Source organism: Carettochelys insculpta, chromosome 2 (genome assembly GCF_033958435.1).
Source record: "Carettochelys insculpta isolate YL-2023 chromosome 2, ASM3395843v1, whole genome shotgun sequence".
Taxonomy (NCBI): Eukaryota; Metazoa; Chordata; order Testudines; family Carettochelyidae; genus Carettochelys; species Carettochelys insculpta.
The window spans coordinates 51706935-51719707 of NC_134138.1; the positions used below are offsets into that span (position 1 = coordinate 51706935).

The following is a 12773-nucleotide window of genomic DNA, read 5'->3' on the forward strand; positions in this document are numbered from 1 at the left end:
CTGCAGGGGGCAGGGGGGCCCCCCGATGCGCAGGTCCACATGTTGGTGCCCCCCCTAAAGGTGGTCCAGGCCATCGTCCGCCTCAGCAACCTGGACGACGCCATGGCGGGATTCGCAGCCCTCGGTTTCCCAAACTGCTTTGGTGCGCTCAATGGCATGCACATAGCTATTCGCGCCCTAGACCACAGCACGGGACGCTATATAAACCACAAGGGGTACCACTCGGTGGTGCTCCAAGTGCTGGCTGATGCCCGGGGCCGGTTTTGTGACATTTGCGTGGGCTGGTCCGGTCCAGCCCACGACGCCCAGGTACTACGCAACTCCTGGCTGGGGCGGCGCATGGAGGAGAGCACCTACATCCCTGCCCGGGAGCTCCCCGTGGGGGACACAACGATGCCACCATGTATAGTGGCTGATGGGCCATACCCATTGCGGCCGTGGCTGATGAGCCCCTACGCTGGGCACACACTGCCAACCAGAATATTTTTAACAACTGCCTGCACTATGCCCGCAACACTGTAGAGTGGACCTTCAGATGTCTCAAGGGGCGTTTCCGATGCCTGAACGCATGGCTGGACGTCAGCCTGCCCAACGTCCCTGGGGTGGTTGCGGCCTGTTGTGCTCTGCACAATATGGTGGAGGGCAAGCAGGAGCACTACCTGCCCGGGTGGGCTGTGGACTGCGGCCCCAGCTATGAGCAGCCGCCCATGGCCCTGTGCCACCAGGTACATGGAGAAGGGGTTAGGGTCCAGGAAGCCCTCTGGGAGGCCTTTGAGCAGGAGCCACACTGACCTCCACTTGGCACGTGGCCCACACCCACCCTGCAGCGTGGCCTCCCCCCCACACACAGGAGACACTGGGGTACACGAAAAGGGTTTAATAATTGGGGGCCAACTATATACATGTAAATGAATGGCTGTTGAAAAATGGTGTGGGGTCTTCCTACGGGAACTAAATATGGGGGGAATGCGGGGGGGGGGGAACTATATACAATGGGGCAGGGGAATGCCTCCATGGCCAGGGCCACAGGCACGGGCAGGCTAGTCCCCCACAGGAGTGAGGGGGGCGAGATCCCCAACAGGTACGGGTGCCCCTGCTGCCCTGGGTGCAGGGGCCCTGTCGGGGCTGGGAAGGGGCTGGAAGGACAGGGAGGTAGGATTGGCCAGGGGCTAAGGAATGGGGTGGGCTGGGTGAGATGGGGTGGCAGGGGGGCCAAGGAGGAGATTCCCCTCCTGGCTTGCACTGGCAATCAGCCAGTGGCCCAGGGCGAGACGGGCGGACGGGGTGAGGGTGGGTGAGATGAGGGCAGTGTGTTCGGGAGCAGCAGGAGCAGGTTCGGGGTTGGCGGGGGGCCAGCCGTCAGAGTGCTGCGGCCGCCTCAGCCCACACCTCCCTCCGCCAGACCCTGTCCTCCCGCTCCATCTGCAGCCACTCCAGGAGCACGGCGGTCTGCTCCCAGCTGGCTGCAGTGTGGGCCTCCACCGCCTCCTGTGGGTCATAATGGTGTCGCTGTTGGGCCCTCCGAGGCTGGCCAGGCAGCAGCCTGGGCAACGGGGAGGAGGGCTCTCCGGCGACGTTGGACGGTGGCGCGGGTGTGGTCTGGCCCTCAGAGGATGATGCTGCGGAGACAAGGGGAGACAGGCCACCCATCAGTGTTGTCGCTTGGGCCTGGAGGCTCCACCTGTGCCACCCCCACCATCCCCCGGGGTGGTGCCTCCCCTGCTGACCCCCCCTTGGGGCTCCCATGTGTCCGCTGGGACCTTGTCTGTGTGGCGATTGCTGGCTGTGGCCTGGCCCCTGCATCCCTCCCTGACTGGGAGGGCTAGGGTGCTGTCCACGGGTGTGGGTGCTGGATGGCACTGTGTCTGGGTCTGGGACAGGGCAGGGCGCTGTGGGATACGCTCCCCCACCCAGGCTGCCTGATCCACCTGTCACCTACCGGGGGCTCCGGAGAACAGGTCCGGGGACACCGGCCTCAAGGCGGCCTGGCTGGAGGTACCGGAGCTGACCGCGATCACAAGTGGGCCCCCTCCTCCGAGTTGCTCCCTGGACCCACAGTTGTGGTCTGGCTGGAGGGTCCCAGCTGCTCCTGTGGGTCCGTCTCCCGCTCGGTGTCAGGCCCTCATGTGTCCACCACCACCGACAGCTCTGGGACATCCTTCGGGCCAAGGACCTGTTGCAGTGCCCAGCCCCCGATCAGCTGTGGGCATCCTTGGCCCAGCTATAGGCCTGCCTCAGCTCCTTCACCTTGGATTGGACCTGAGCGGCCGTGCGCTGGGGGAGTCCCTGCCTCTGCAGCCCCTGGTACAGCCGCATTGCGGGGCTGCCCTGTGCTGTGGAGCAGCACCTCCTCCTCTGCCCAGAGGCCAAGGAGATCTTTTACCTCGGCCTCTGTCCAGGAGGAGCCCCTCCTTTTCTGTCCCTGGCTCTCCCCGGACGACCCCTCCGGTGGGGAAGAGGGGCCCTCCTGGGGTGCCCTGGAGCGTGGGGGGCTTGCCATCCCACTGATGCGCTGGGTGGTGCATCTGTCCTCTGGCTGCTGGAGCGTGATGGGCAGAGCTTGTGCTTCTCTATCCCTGTGCAGGCTCTCAGCTTCCTGCACAGGGTTTCCGGAGCCGTGCGGCTTCAAGGGGCTGGCCCAGGGACCATAGAGCCCCACTGGGGCTTGCTGGTGCGTCTCCCGTGCTCCCTGGAGCTGCCGCCATGGTGGACCCACAATTTTTGAAATTATGGGCCTGGAGCGTCTACACATGCGTGTAGGAAGTCCTAGACTGCCCGGCCCTTGGCCTAAGGCGGTCGGCAACCAAAGAGGGGTTATAACACCGGCCCGCACTCAGTTGCGGGCGGTCAGTAGTTCCCAGTGCAATACAATACAGGCCCCAGCCCCTCAGTCCAGGGCAGGGCAGCAGTTCCCAATAGCAGTGCAATCCCAGCCCAGCCCTCAGTCCAGGGCGGGGCAGCAGTTCACAATAGTAATACAATTCCGGCCCAGCCCTCAGTCCAGGGCGGGCAGCAGTTCACAAGGGGTTAGCCCAGGCCCAGCCCTCAGTTTGGGGCAGGGCAACAGCACAAGGGTTTAAGCACAGGCCCAGCCCTCAGTTTGGGGCGGGGCACCAGTACAAGGAGGTTTAAGCACAGGCCCAGCGCAGGCTGGCCCTGTCCAGGAGGGGGTAGGGGGTCGCAGGCCCTCCCACTCCACTGCGACCTGGCCCAGGGCCCTGGGGGTCGCTCACACACGACCACGGCAGTGGGGATCCAGGCCGCAACACACTGCCATGGGTTCGGGAGCGTCGTTCCCCGGGCCACTTCCTACCTCTACCTCCGCTGGCGGAAGGTCCCAGTCCATCTGGTCAGGGGGTCCCTCTAGGTCGGTCTCCTCCAGGTCATCCACCTTCGGGGGCTCCGGCCAGTTGCCCATCTCAATGTCATTGGGATAGTCAGGCGGCGGTAGCACAGGGGACCCGAGGTGATCCTGGGCCTGAGGACTGTCGGGGTCCCCCAGGACTCTGGGGCAGACCGCTCCCGGGGCTTCTTCCAAGGCAGGGAGTCTCCGCCGGCGTGAAGGTCCTGGCAGGTCTGGGAAGTCCAGGTAGTCCCCCTGGGGCATCTGGATCCGGGGTTACTGGGAGCCGCTGGGGGCTTGCTCCTCCAGCCTGGCCAGGCGGCGACAGGCCGTCTGCCCTTGGCGCCGGGGAGCTCGGGCAGGCGCGTCCTCCCTGCCTGGAGGCCCAGCCTTTAATGAGCCCTGCGCCCCACCCTGGGCTCTTCTAGCCCTGGGCTCCGCCCTCTGAGGGGCAGGCCTCTGGTATCCTAGCTCCGGGCCCGCCCACCAGGGCCTCTGCGCAGCCTCGTCTGCCTTTGAGTCTGCAGGAGGCCATACTGACTCACTACACTCCCCCGCCCTCAAGTCCATCTCCCGTGCCATGGGGGCGGACTCCTCCATCTCCCCCAGGTAGGAAAGGAAGTCGGCATTTATATGGTCTTTACCTGCCCAATGACGTACGTCAAAGGCATACGGTTGTAAGGCCAAATACCAGCACATAATTCGGGCGTTGGTATCCTTCATTCGGGAAAGACACTGTAACGGTGCATGGTCCGTAACTAGGGTGAAGGGGGCACCCAGCAGGTAATATCTAAGGGCGTCGCAGGCCCGCTTCACTGCCAGGGCCTCCTTTTCTATTACGGCGTAGCGCTGTTCCCTCGGAAACAGCTTCCGGCTGATATAGACCACCGGATGATCTTCGCCGTCTATCTCCTGGGACAGGACAGCCCCCAGGCCTACTCCCGATGCATCGGTCTGCAGGATAAATGGACGGGTGAAGTCGGGGCTGTAGAGAACCGGTTCCTGCATTAGGCACTGTTTCAGCGTCCGGAATGCCTTGTCTGTGGCTGCGGTCCATACTACCCTTTGCGGCTGGGCTTTCATCAAAAGCTGCGTCGGGGGGGGCAGCAATGGAAGCAAACTCCGGGATGAAACGTCGATAATACCCTGCCAGTCCCAAGAACCGTCGTACCTGCCGCTTGGTACTTGGGGGAGGCCAGGCCGCTAGGGCGTGCACCTTGTCTACGAGGGGCTTTACCTGGCCCCCTCCTATAGTGTACCCGAGGTACGTCGTCTCCTGCCATCCAATGCGGCACTTCCTCGGGTTCATTGATAGGCCTGCTGCCCTCAGGGACCTAAGGACTGCTGCCACCCGGTCCAGGTGTTCTTCCCAGTGGCGACTATATACGACGATGTCGTCAAGGTAGGCCGCGGCATAGTTCCAGTGGGGCTGAAGTAGACGGTCCATCAGCCACTGGAAGGTCGCCGGGGAGGCCAAAGGGCATCCGGGTGAATTGATATAGGCCTGATGGAGTTGCAAAGGCCATCTTCTCCCGTGAGGAAGGTGCCAAGGGGATCTGCCAGTACCCCTTACTGAGATCAAGGGTACTGAAATAGCGGGCGGCCCCCAGACGTCCCAACAGTTCATCGACCCGGGGCATTGGGTATGCATCGAACTTGGAGATCGCATTCACCCGCCTGAAGTCGATACAAAACCTCCGAGTGCCATCGGGCTTCGGGACGAGTACCACCGGGCTGCGCCACTCACTTTGGGACGGTTCTATGACTCCCAGGGCTAGCATCGCCTGTACCTCCTCTTCTACCACTTCCCACATCCGGAAGGGTAGTGGGCGCATGGCATCACGAACCACCTTCCCAGGCTCTGTGCAGATGACATGGCAGACTAAGGAGGTGTGTCTGGGAAGGGCGGTGAAGTTCTCCCGGAACGCCTGGAGGAGGCACTGGGCCTGTTTCCGCTGCTCGTCGGTTAGTGTTGCCCCAAGGGCCGGTTGTGCAGGTTCCTCCCCGTGAGGCACCTGGGGTCCTAGTTCGGGATCCGGGGGGCAGGGGTTTATCATGAAGCCCTCCCGGTCCCGCCACGGTTTTAGGAGGTTGATGTGATACCGCTGCGTCTTCTTACGGCAGTCGGGTTGGTAGACTTCATAGGTGACCGGCCCCACGGCCCAAATAATCTCGTAGGGTCCCTGCCAGCTAGCTAACAGCTTAGATTCGCTGGATGGCAGTAGGACCAGGACCTGATCTCCTGGCTCGAAGCTGCGGCTCCGTGCCTCCTGGTTGTAGGTTCAAGCCTGGGATGCCTGTGCAGCTCTCAGGTTTTCCTCTGCGAGGGCCCCTACCTGTTCCAGGCGCTTCTGGAGCTGGAAGACATACTGCAGCAGTCCCTTTGAGGGGGACGCGGTTTGTTCCCAGACCTCTTGCATCAGGTCGAGGACTCCCCGGGGACGGCGTCCATATAATAGCTCGAATGGCGAGAAACGTGTGGAGGACTGGGGAACCTCCCGAATGGCCAGAAGCAAGGGAGGTAGCAACTGGTCCCATCGGCGCAGGTCTTCTGGGGGGAATTTACGCATCATCTCCTTCAGCGTGCGGTTGAAGCGCTCTACCAGGCCATCCGTCTGGGGGTGGTACACGGAGGTGTGTAACTGTTTAATCCTCAGGAGGGCACAGACCTGCTTCATCAGGCGTGATGTAAAATTGGTTCCCTGATCAGTGAGAAGATCCCGTGGCAGTCCTACTCGGGCGAAGATCTTCATTAGTTCCCCTGTGATGGTGCGGGCCGTGATGCTGCGCACTGGAATCGCCTCCGGGAAGCGGGTGGCATAGTCCACGAGGACCAACACAAACTTGTACCCGGCTATGCTCTTAGGGAGCGGGCCCACCAGATCCATGGCCACCCGCTCGAACGGGGTCCCCACCACGGGCATTGGGATCAACGGGGCCCTAGGGATCCGCGGGGGAGCAGCCAGCTGGCATGCGGGGCAAGAGCTACAATAGTTCTTCACCTCTTGGTGGACCCCTGGCCAGAAGAATCGGGACAGTATCCGGCCAAGGTTTTTTCTTGGCCCAAGTGGCCGGCAGCGGGGATATCGTGGGCCAGCTTCATTACGGCCCGCCGGTGGCGTTTCGGCACCAAGAGCTGTGCTCGTTGTTCCTGGGTCTGGGGGTCCCGGTCTACCCGTTCCTGGCGCAGCTCGAAGTGCGGCCACTGTGCCACGAGCTGGGGGTCTGTTGCCACCCCTTCGATGGCCGCCACCTGGGCACAGGCCTCGCTTAGTGCAGGGTTGTCTTTCTCGTCTTGGGAGAAATCCGAGGTTGCCCCGTCGTCGGGGCTGGTCCCCTTTGGGCCTTCGGCAGGTCCTTCAGTTAGGGGACCCAGGCCCGACGCCACACTCTCCTCGGGTGGGACCTCGGGCGTATTCCCCTCCAGGACAGGGGCCGCCTCCCCCTTAAGTCTGTTGGCCGGCCGGAAGATACCCGCGAAGCCTGGCCAATCCCGGCCTATCACCACGGGATACACCAGTCGGGGCGCTAGGCCGACAACCAGATGATGGGTCACCCCTGCCACCGTCAGGGGCACCCGTGCGCTGGGGTAGGGGCGCACGTCGCCATGGATGCATTGCAGCCGGATGGTCCCTAGAGCGGGGTCAGCCTCTAGGCCGGCCCGTTGACGTACCAGAGTCTGGCTGCACCCTGAGTCCACTAAGGCGACCGTGGCTTCGGTTCCCACAAGGATCGGGACCGTAATTGTGGCTGCCTGTGGGGGTCGCGCCCTCTTTTCGGCCGCCCATACTCGGCCAAAACCACAGAAACCTTCCAGGCAGTCCCGTTGGAGGTGTCCCCGTTGACCACAGCTGAAGCAGGGTTCTAGCGCTGGTTGGGGTCGCCCGTGGGTCTGGCGCCCACCGGGACCTGATGGCCGCGCGCTGGTGGCCCCCTCCATTCGCCCCTGGGGGTTATTGGGGCCTGACTTTCGCGGTGACCTCTGACGAAGACTGGGTGGTTCCCGCAGCCGGTCGGGCAGTTCGGAGCGGGGCTCCCCGGCTCCCCGACGCGGGGGCCGTGACGGTGGGGCCGCCCCCGTGGCTGCCTCTGGTTCCTCCGTGGCTAGGAAGTCTTCCATGAGGTCAATGGCAGCTTGCACGGTGGCAGGTCGGTGGCGCCGCACCCAAGCCTGTCCTCCAGGTGGGAGGATGCAGAGGAATTGTTCTAGGACGACCTGCTCCATGATCTCTGCGGAGGTTCTCACCTCCGGTTGCAGCCACCGCCGGCATGCATCCCTCAGCTCCTGTGCCACGCACCGCAGCCGGGCTCCCGGAGCATAGGTCAGGGTCCGGAAACGCCGGGGGAAGGTCTCCGGGCTAACGTCCAGGGCGTCGAGGACGGCTGCCTTCACCCGGTCATAATCTTGGGCGTCTTCCATTGATAATGCCCGGTAAGCTCTCTGGGCCCCACCGGTCAAATAAGGGGCCAGTAATGTGGCCCACTGGATCCGGGGCCACCCTGCCACCACTGCTACCCGCTCGAAGGTGACCAGGAAGGCCTCCGGATCATCCGCGGGGCCCATCTTCGTCAGGTGTACCGGCGGGACTGACGCAGGGCTCTCCCCTGGGGTTCCCTGTCGTGGTTCGGCCGGTAATGGCACCAGGGCTGCCAGCTGCTGCAGTCACCGTCGCTGGTGCTCCTGGTTTTGTGCCATCAGTTCCGTCAGCAGCTGGGTCTGCTGCGCTCCCAGCTGCTGGATTAGCTGCTGTTGCTGCTGCAGCTGGGCAGCCTGCTGCTTCTGCTGGCTTTCGGCCAAATATTGCAGTAGCTTGTACATCTCCATCGTGGGAGCGGAGTTAGCAGCAATACACAAGAAGCCACAAAAAAAAAAAAACCAGTGGGTAGTTGCCCGCACTGTCCGGGGCTTCTTCCTCTCTGTGGGTCTACGCCCACTTCCTCACCCCTTACATCAGGGGTGGGGACCACATGCCCACATTCTCCACCACGTGTAGGAAGTCCTAGACCGCCCGGCCCTTGGCCTAGGGCGGTCGGCAACCAAAGAGGGGTTATAACACCAGCCCGCACTCAGTTCAGGGCGGTCAGCAGTTCCCAGTGCAATACAATACAGGCCCCAGCCCCTCAGTCCAGGGTGGGGCAGCAGTTCCCAATAGCAGTGCAATCCCAGCCCAGCCCTCAGTCCAGGGCAGGGCAGGAGTTCACAATGGCAGTACAAGCCCAGCCCAGCCCTCAGTCCAGGGCGGGGCATCAGTTCACAATAGCAATACAATTCCGGCCCAGCCCTCAGTCCAGGGCGGGCAGCAGTTCACAAGGGGTTAGCCCAGGCCCAGCCCTCAGTTTGGGGCGGGGCAACAGCACAAGGGTTTAAGCACAGGTCCAGCCCTCAGTTTGGGGCGGGGCACCAGTACAAGGAGGTTTAAGCACAGGCCCAGCGCAGGCTGGCCCTGTCCAGGAGGGGGTAGGGGGTCGCAGGCCCTCCCACTCCACTGTGACCCGGCCCGGGGCCCTGGGGGTCGCTCACACACGACCACGGCAGTGGGGATCCAGGCCGCAACACACTGCCGTTGGTTCGGGAGCGTCATTCCCCGGGCCACTTCCTACCTCTACCTCTGCTGGCGGAAGGTCCCAGTCCATCTGGTCAGGGGGTCCCTCTAGGTCGGTCTCCTCCAGGTCATCCACCTTTGGGGGCTCCGGCCAGTTGCCCATCTCAATGTCATTGGGATAGTCGGGCGGCGGTAGCACAGGGGACCCGAGGTGATCCTGGGCCTGAGGGCTGTCGGGGTCCCCCAGGACTCTGGGGCAGACCGCTCCCGGGGCTTCTTCCAAGGCAGGGAGTCTCCGCCGGCGTGAAGGTCCTGGCAGGTCTGGGAAGTCCGGGTAGTCCCCCTGGGGCATCTGGATTCGGGGTTGTTGGGAGCCGCTGGGGGCTTGCTCCTCCGGCCTGGCCGGGCGGCGACAGGCCCTCTGCCCTTGGCGCCGGGGAGCTCGGGCAGGCGCGTCCTCCCTGCCCGGAGGCCCAGCCTTTAATGAGCCCTGCGCCCCGCCCTGGGCTCTTCTAGCCCTGGGCTCCGCCCTCTGAGGGGCGGGCCTCTGGTATCCTAGCTCCGGGCCCGCCCACCAGGGCCTCTGCGCAGCCTCATCTGCCTCTGAGTCTGCGGGAGGCCATACTGACTCACTACAATGCCCTATTTCAAAATTTGATTTCGAAAGGGTCCGCTCTTCCTGATCCCAGATGGGAAGAGCAGTTTCGAAACTTGGGCCCGTTTTTGATGAAAACAATTTCGAAAGAGGCTGTTGGGCATGTAGACGCTCCACAGCCTCTTTAGAAATTGGGCCCACTTTTGAAATTAATTTCAAAATAGAGGGCAAGTGCAGACGCACCCTTGATGTTCACACCTCCACATTAGCAACTAACAATGGGCCACATCTCTCAACTGAATTGACTTGATTTCTCCTTTCTTGATGTTCACAACTCCACATTAACTGCCGATAATGGGCCACATCCACCCTGACTGAATAGACCTTGTCAGTTCTGGCCCTCTCCTTTATTGAGACTCCCTCTTTAAATCCTCCTCTGAAACCCACCCCCCCGGCCCCGACTTATGCTCCTGATGAAGCGGGTCTTTGCCCATGAAAGCTTATACTCCAAAATATCTGTTAGTCTTTAAGGTGCCACAGGACTTCTTGCTGTTTTGGAAGATGCAGACTAACACGGCTACCTCTCTGATACTTGTGAAATCAGTATCACTGGAGATTTTTAAAAGAAGTATAGGCAAACACCTGGCAGGGACTGTCAAGATGGTGCTTGGCCCTGCTGTGAGTGCAGGGGACTGGACGTGATGAGTTCTCAAGGGTCCCTCATTCCATGAGTCCCCGCAATGGGAGACAGCGTACGTAGCAATTCAGTCAGTGTCAAGAAGTTTTGACACTTCCCAGTGTGTTGTCCAGTCAGATTCATACTCCTCCTTCATACCCAGTCGAAATTTCCCTTGTCACTTTCACCGTTATTTCTAGTTTAACTACTTGTATCACTCTAAACAATTTTTCTCCACCTCTTTTGTCTCTATTCAGAAAATACTTATAAATGGACTTCCACGGCTCGGTGTGGCCCATTACCAAGCAGTTACTCTTCATCCCTGCCCATGATCTGCCACGCAGGGGCAATCAGTTGTCCCAGTGGAGTTAGAGTGATTGGCGCCAGCTGTGGATGGCTAACTCAGTTGAACTGTGAACTCAGTGCTGGGTGAGTACTTCTGTACAAATGCAATGTCACTAGAGCATAAAATCGCAGTTCAACCATAATGCAACATCATGAATCACTGTTGCGCAACAAGGTCACATACCTGTTGAGAGCAAGTTATACTTTGGAGCAGACTTGAGTCTTGATAATTCAGGTGACATGCTCCGGAGGGGGTGTATACCACTTTGCATGAAGGGAGCACACGTTTCCTGAAATTAGTTCACGTGTATAGTGAAAATATACATTTTTGGGAAAGGTTTAGTTATTGCTAAAGTGCTTTCCTATCATTGGCTTTTCCTTGTTACTAAGATAATCAAATTACTTCACAATTGAAATACAGGAGGGTCTTAAAAAAAGTGGAAAACAATGCAAATGTTCTTCCACCATGTGACCAAGATTTTATGTGAAATTTTAATTTTTACAGGTAAGGATGAACAGAAGCAGCACTAAGAGACACTAATTTAAAAACTAATCCACAGCACTTTGCATGGACGACACCAGCAGAAGTTGGGGATGGAACCCCTCTTCCAATTGACAAAGAACCCACTGCGGTCCACTATGCTCTACTTACAGGCATGTGTGTGCTCTGAGTACTCACTGACCATATCTTCCAGCTCCCTTGGGCCTCCCACAAAAAAACCAAACCAATGCTGTTATGCAAGCACTGCACTCGGATGTGCAGAAGACAGAAACAGACTTTCCTTCTGCTGTGTGCCCCACTGATTCTGCTAGTTCCATGGCATTCTATGCTTTCCATGGCAGTGAAGTTGAAGAAGAGACGTGGGAGAAGTTTTCCCTATGCTGAATTAAAAACCATTTCAAAATAGTTCAGTTTTCCCAGCATTTTAGGGAAAGAGTACGAACTCAGAATTAAAAAGAAAAATGATTTACCTCCTGCGGACTAAGATTCAGGGGTATATTAACAGCTGTCAGCTCCACATTAGATGTCTTGTTACTTAGGCGAATACATTGCGACTCATACAGTGACTGAAAGAAACGTGTTTACTTATTAGTTGTGGATTACAAATCTACGAGACCAGGACAGTGTATACTAAATTCTTATGCTAGTCACACTGTGACGAGTACAAGTCGCCAGGTCAGTGCATTTTCATATTTCAATAACGTTTCTTTAATCCGGCATGGTCTGGAAATCGTGATAGTCTGGTTTCTGGCAAAAACAGTCCCATTTAAAGAGATAATCCAGCAAAACGTGATGGTGCAGCACACAGTAATCCCCCGCTTTACATAGCTTCACATTGCACACAACTTGCTTTAGTGCTAGTTTCACACAATGCGAAGCTGCTGGGCTCCCAGCTTGCCTCACTTCCCGCAGCCAGGCAGGCTAAGAGCCCTTTCCCCCTGCCTTCCCAGGGCAGCACGAGGCACTGCTCTGGGAAGGCAAGGGAAGGCTTTTAGCCCTGTGGGCAGCCAGGTGGGCTAAAACCCCTGCTACCCAGAGTGGTGCCACTTGACAGCTGCACCAGTTCAGCCACATTAAAACCCCCACTGGCTCAACCCCTCCAAATCCCCTGCCCCCTTGGCTCCAGCTCACCCTCCACCCACCCCCAGCAAGAGCTCCAGCTGCACACCAGGGACTCCCCTCCAACCCCTACGGATCCAGCCCCAATGCCCCAGACCAACCCTCCCCAACATCTGTGCAGTCCCAGCTCAGCACACACAGGGACCCAAACCTTCGCCTCTCAAGCACCCCATGCCGGTGCATCCCTATTCAACCCCCTTCCCACCCATCTCAACCCCTCCCCATGGGTCCAGCTCCCAGCCCCCGGCCCCCTCCACTCAACCACCCCACCCCAGTCCACCTCCATTCAATCCCCCTGTGCCCGGCTCCCCGCCCCCGTGCACGTGGAGCTGTCAGCTGCCAGCCACTGCAGGTGCATGAGGCTCTACCCTCCTCAGTCATCCCCGTCTCCCTGGTGCCTCCTGTTCAACAGGCCCTCAGCCCCCACAGCCCCAGCTCACACCCGTCAGCATACGGGGGTCCGGCTTCAACTTGCACCTGGGGCTCCCAACCCCTGGTGTGCGTGTATTGTTCCAGACCTGAACCTCATCCCCACGGCCCGGGCTCCAATCCCATGGCCAGGCTCCAACCCCCGGCCCAACCCCCTGCACACCCTGGCTCAACTGCACCTTCCCACCCTGCCTGCCTGCAGCCCTAACCCATCCCAGGCT

General features: G+C 59.9%; 2 protein-coding genes across 3 annotated transcripts in view; both read right to left on the reverse strand.

Moving 5' to 3' along the window:
• Positions 1-12773, reverse strand: part of RIPK2 (receptor interacting serine/threonine kinase 2) — a 57678-nt gene that overhangs the window by 5450 nt on the left and 39455 nt on the right. Inside the window, exons 8-10 of one of the 2 annotated variants that reach the window (XM_074986984.1) lie at positions 11475-11570; positions 10687-10792; positions 864-1619 (exon numbers count right to left, since the gene is read on the reverse strand). In XM_074986984.1, the coding sequence (XP_074843085.1) occupies positions 1360-1619; positions 10687-10792; positions 11475-11570 (462 nt within the window). In that variant the 3' untranslated portion in view covers positions 864-1359. Of the gene's footprint in view, positions 1-863; positions 1620-10686; positions 10793-11474; positions 11571-12773 lie in introns of those variants that run through there. The other variant, XM_074986982.1, reaches the window with a different exon arrangement.
• Positions 6337-8934, reverse strand: LOC142009235 (uncharacterized). Its single transcript, XM_074986985.1, has one exon. It carries the CDS (start codon positions 7905-7907, stop codon positions 6342-6344), a length of 1566 nt encoding a protein of 521 aa, XP_074843086.1. The 5' UTR covers positions 7908-8934; the 3' UTR covers positions 6337-6341.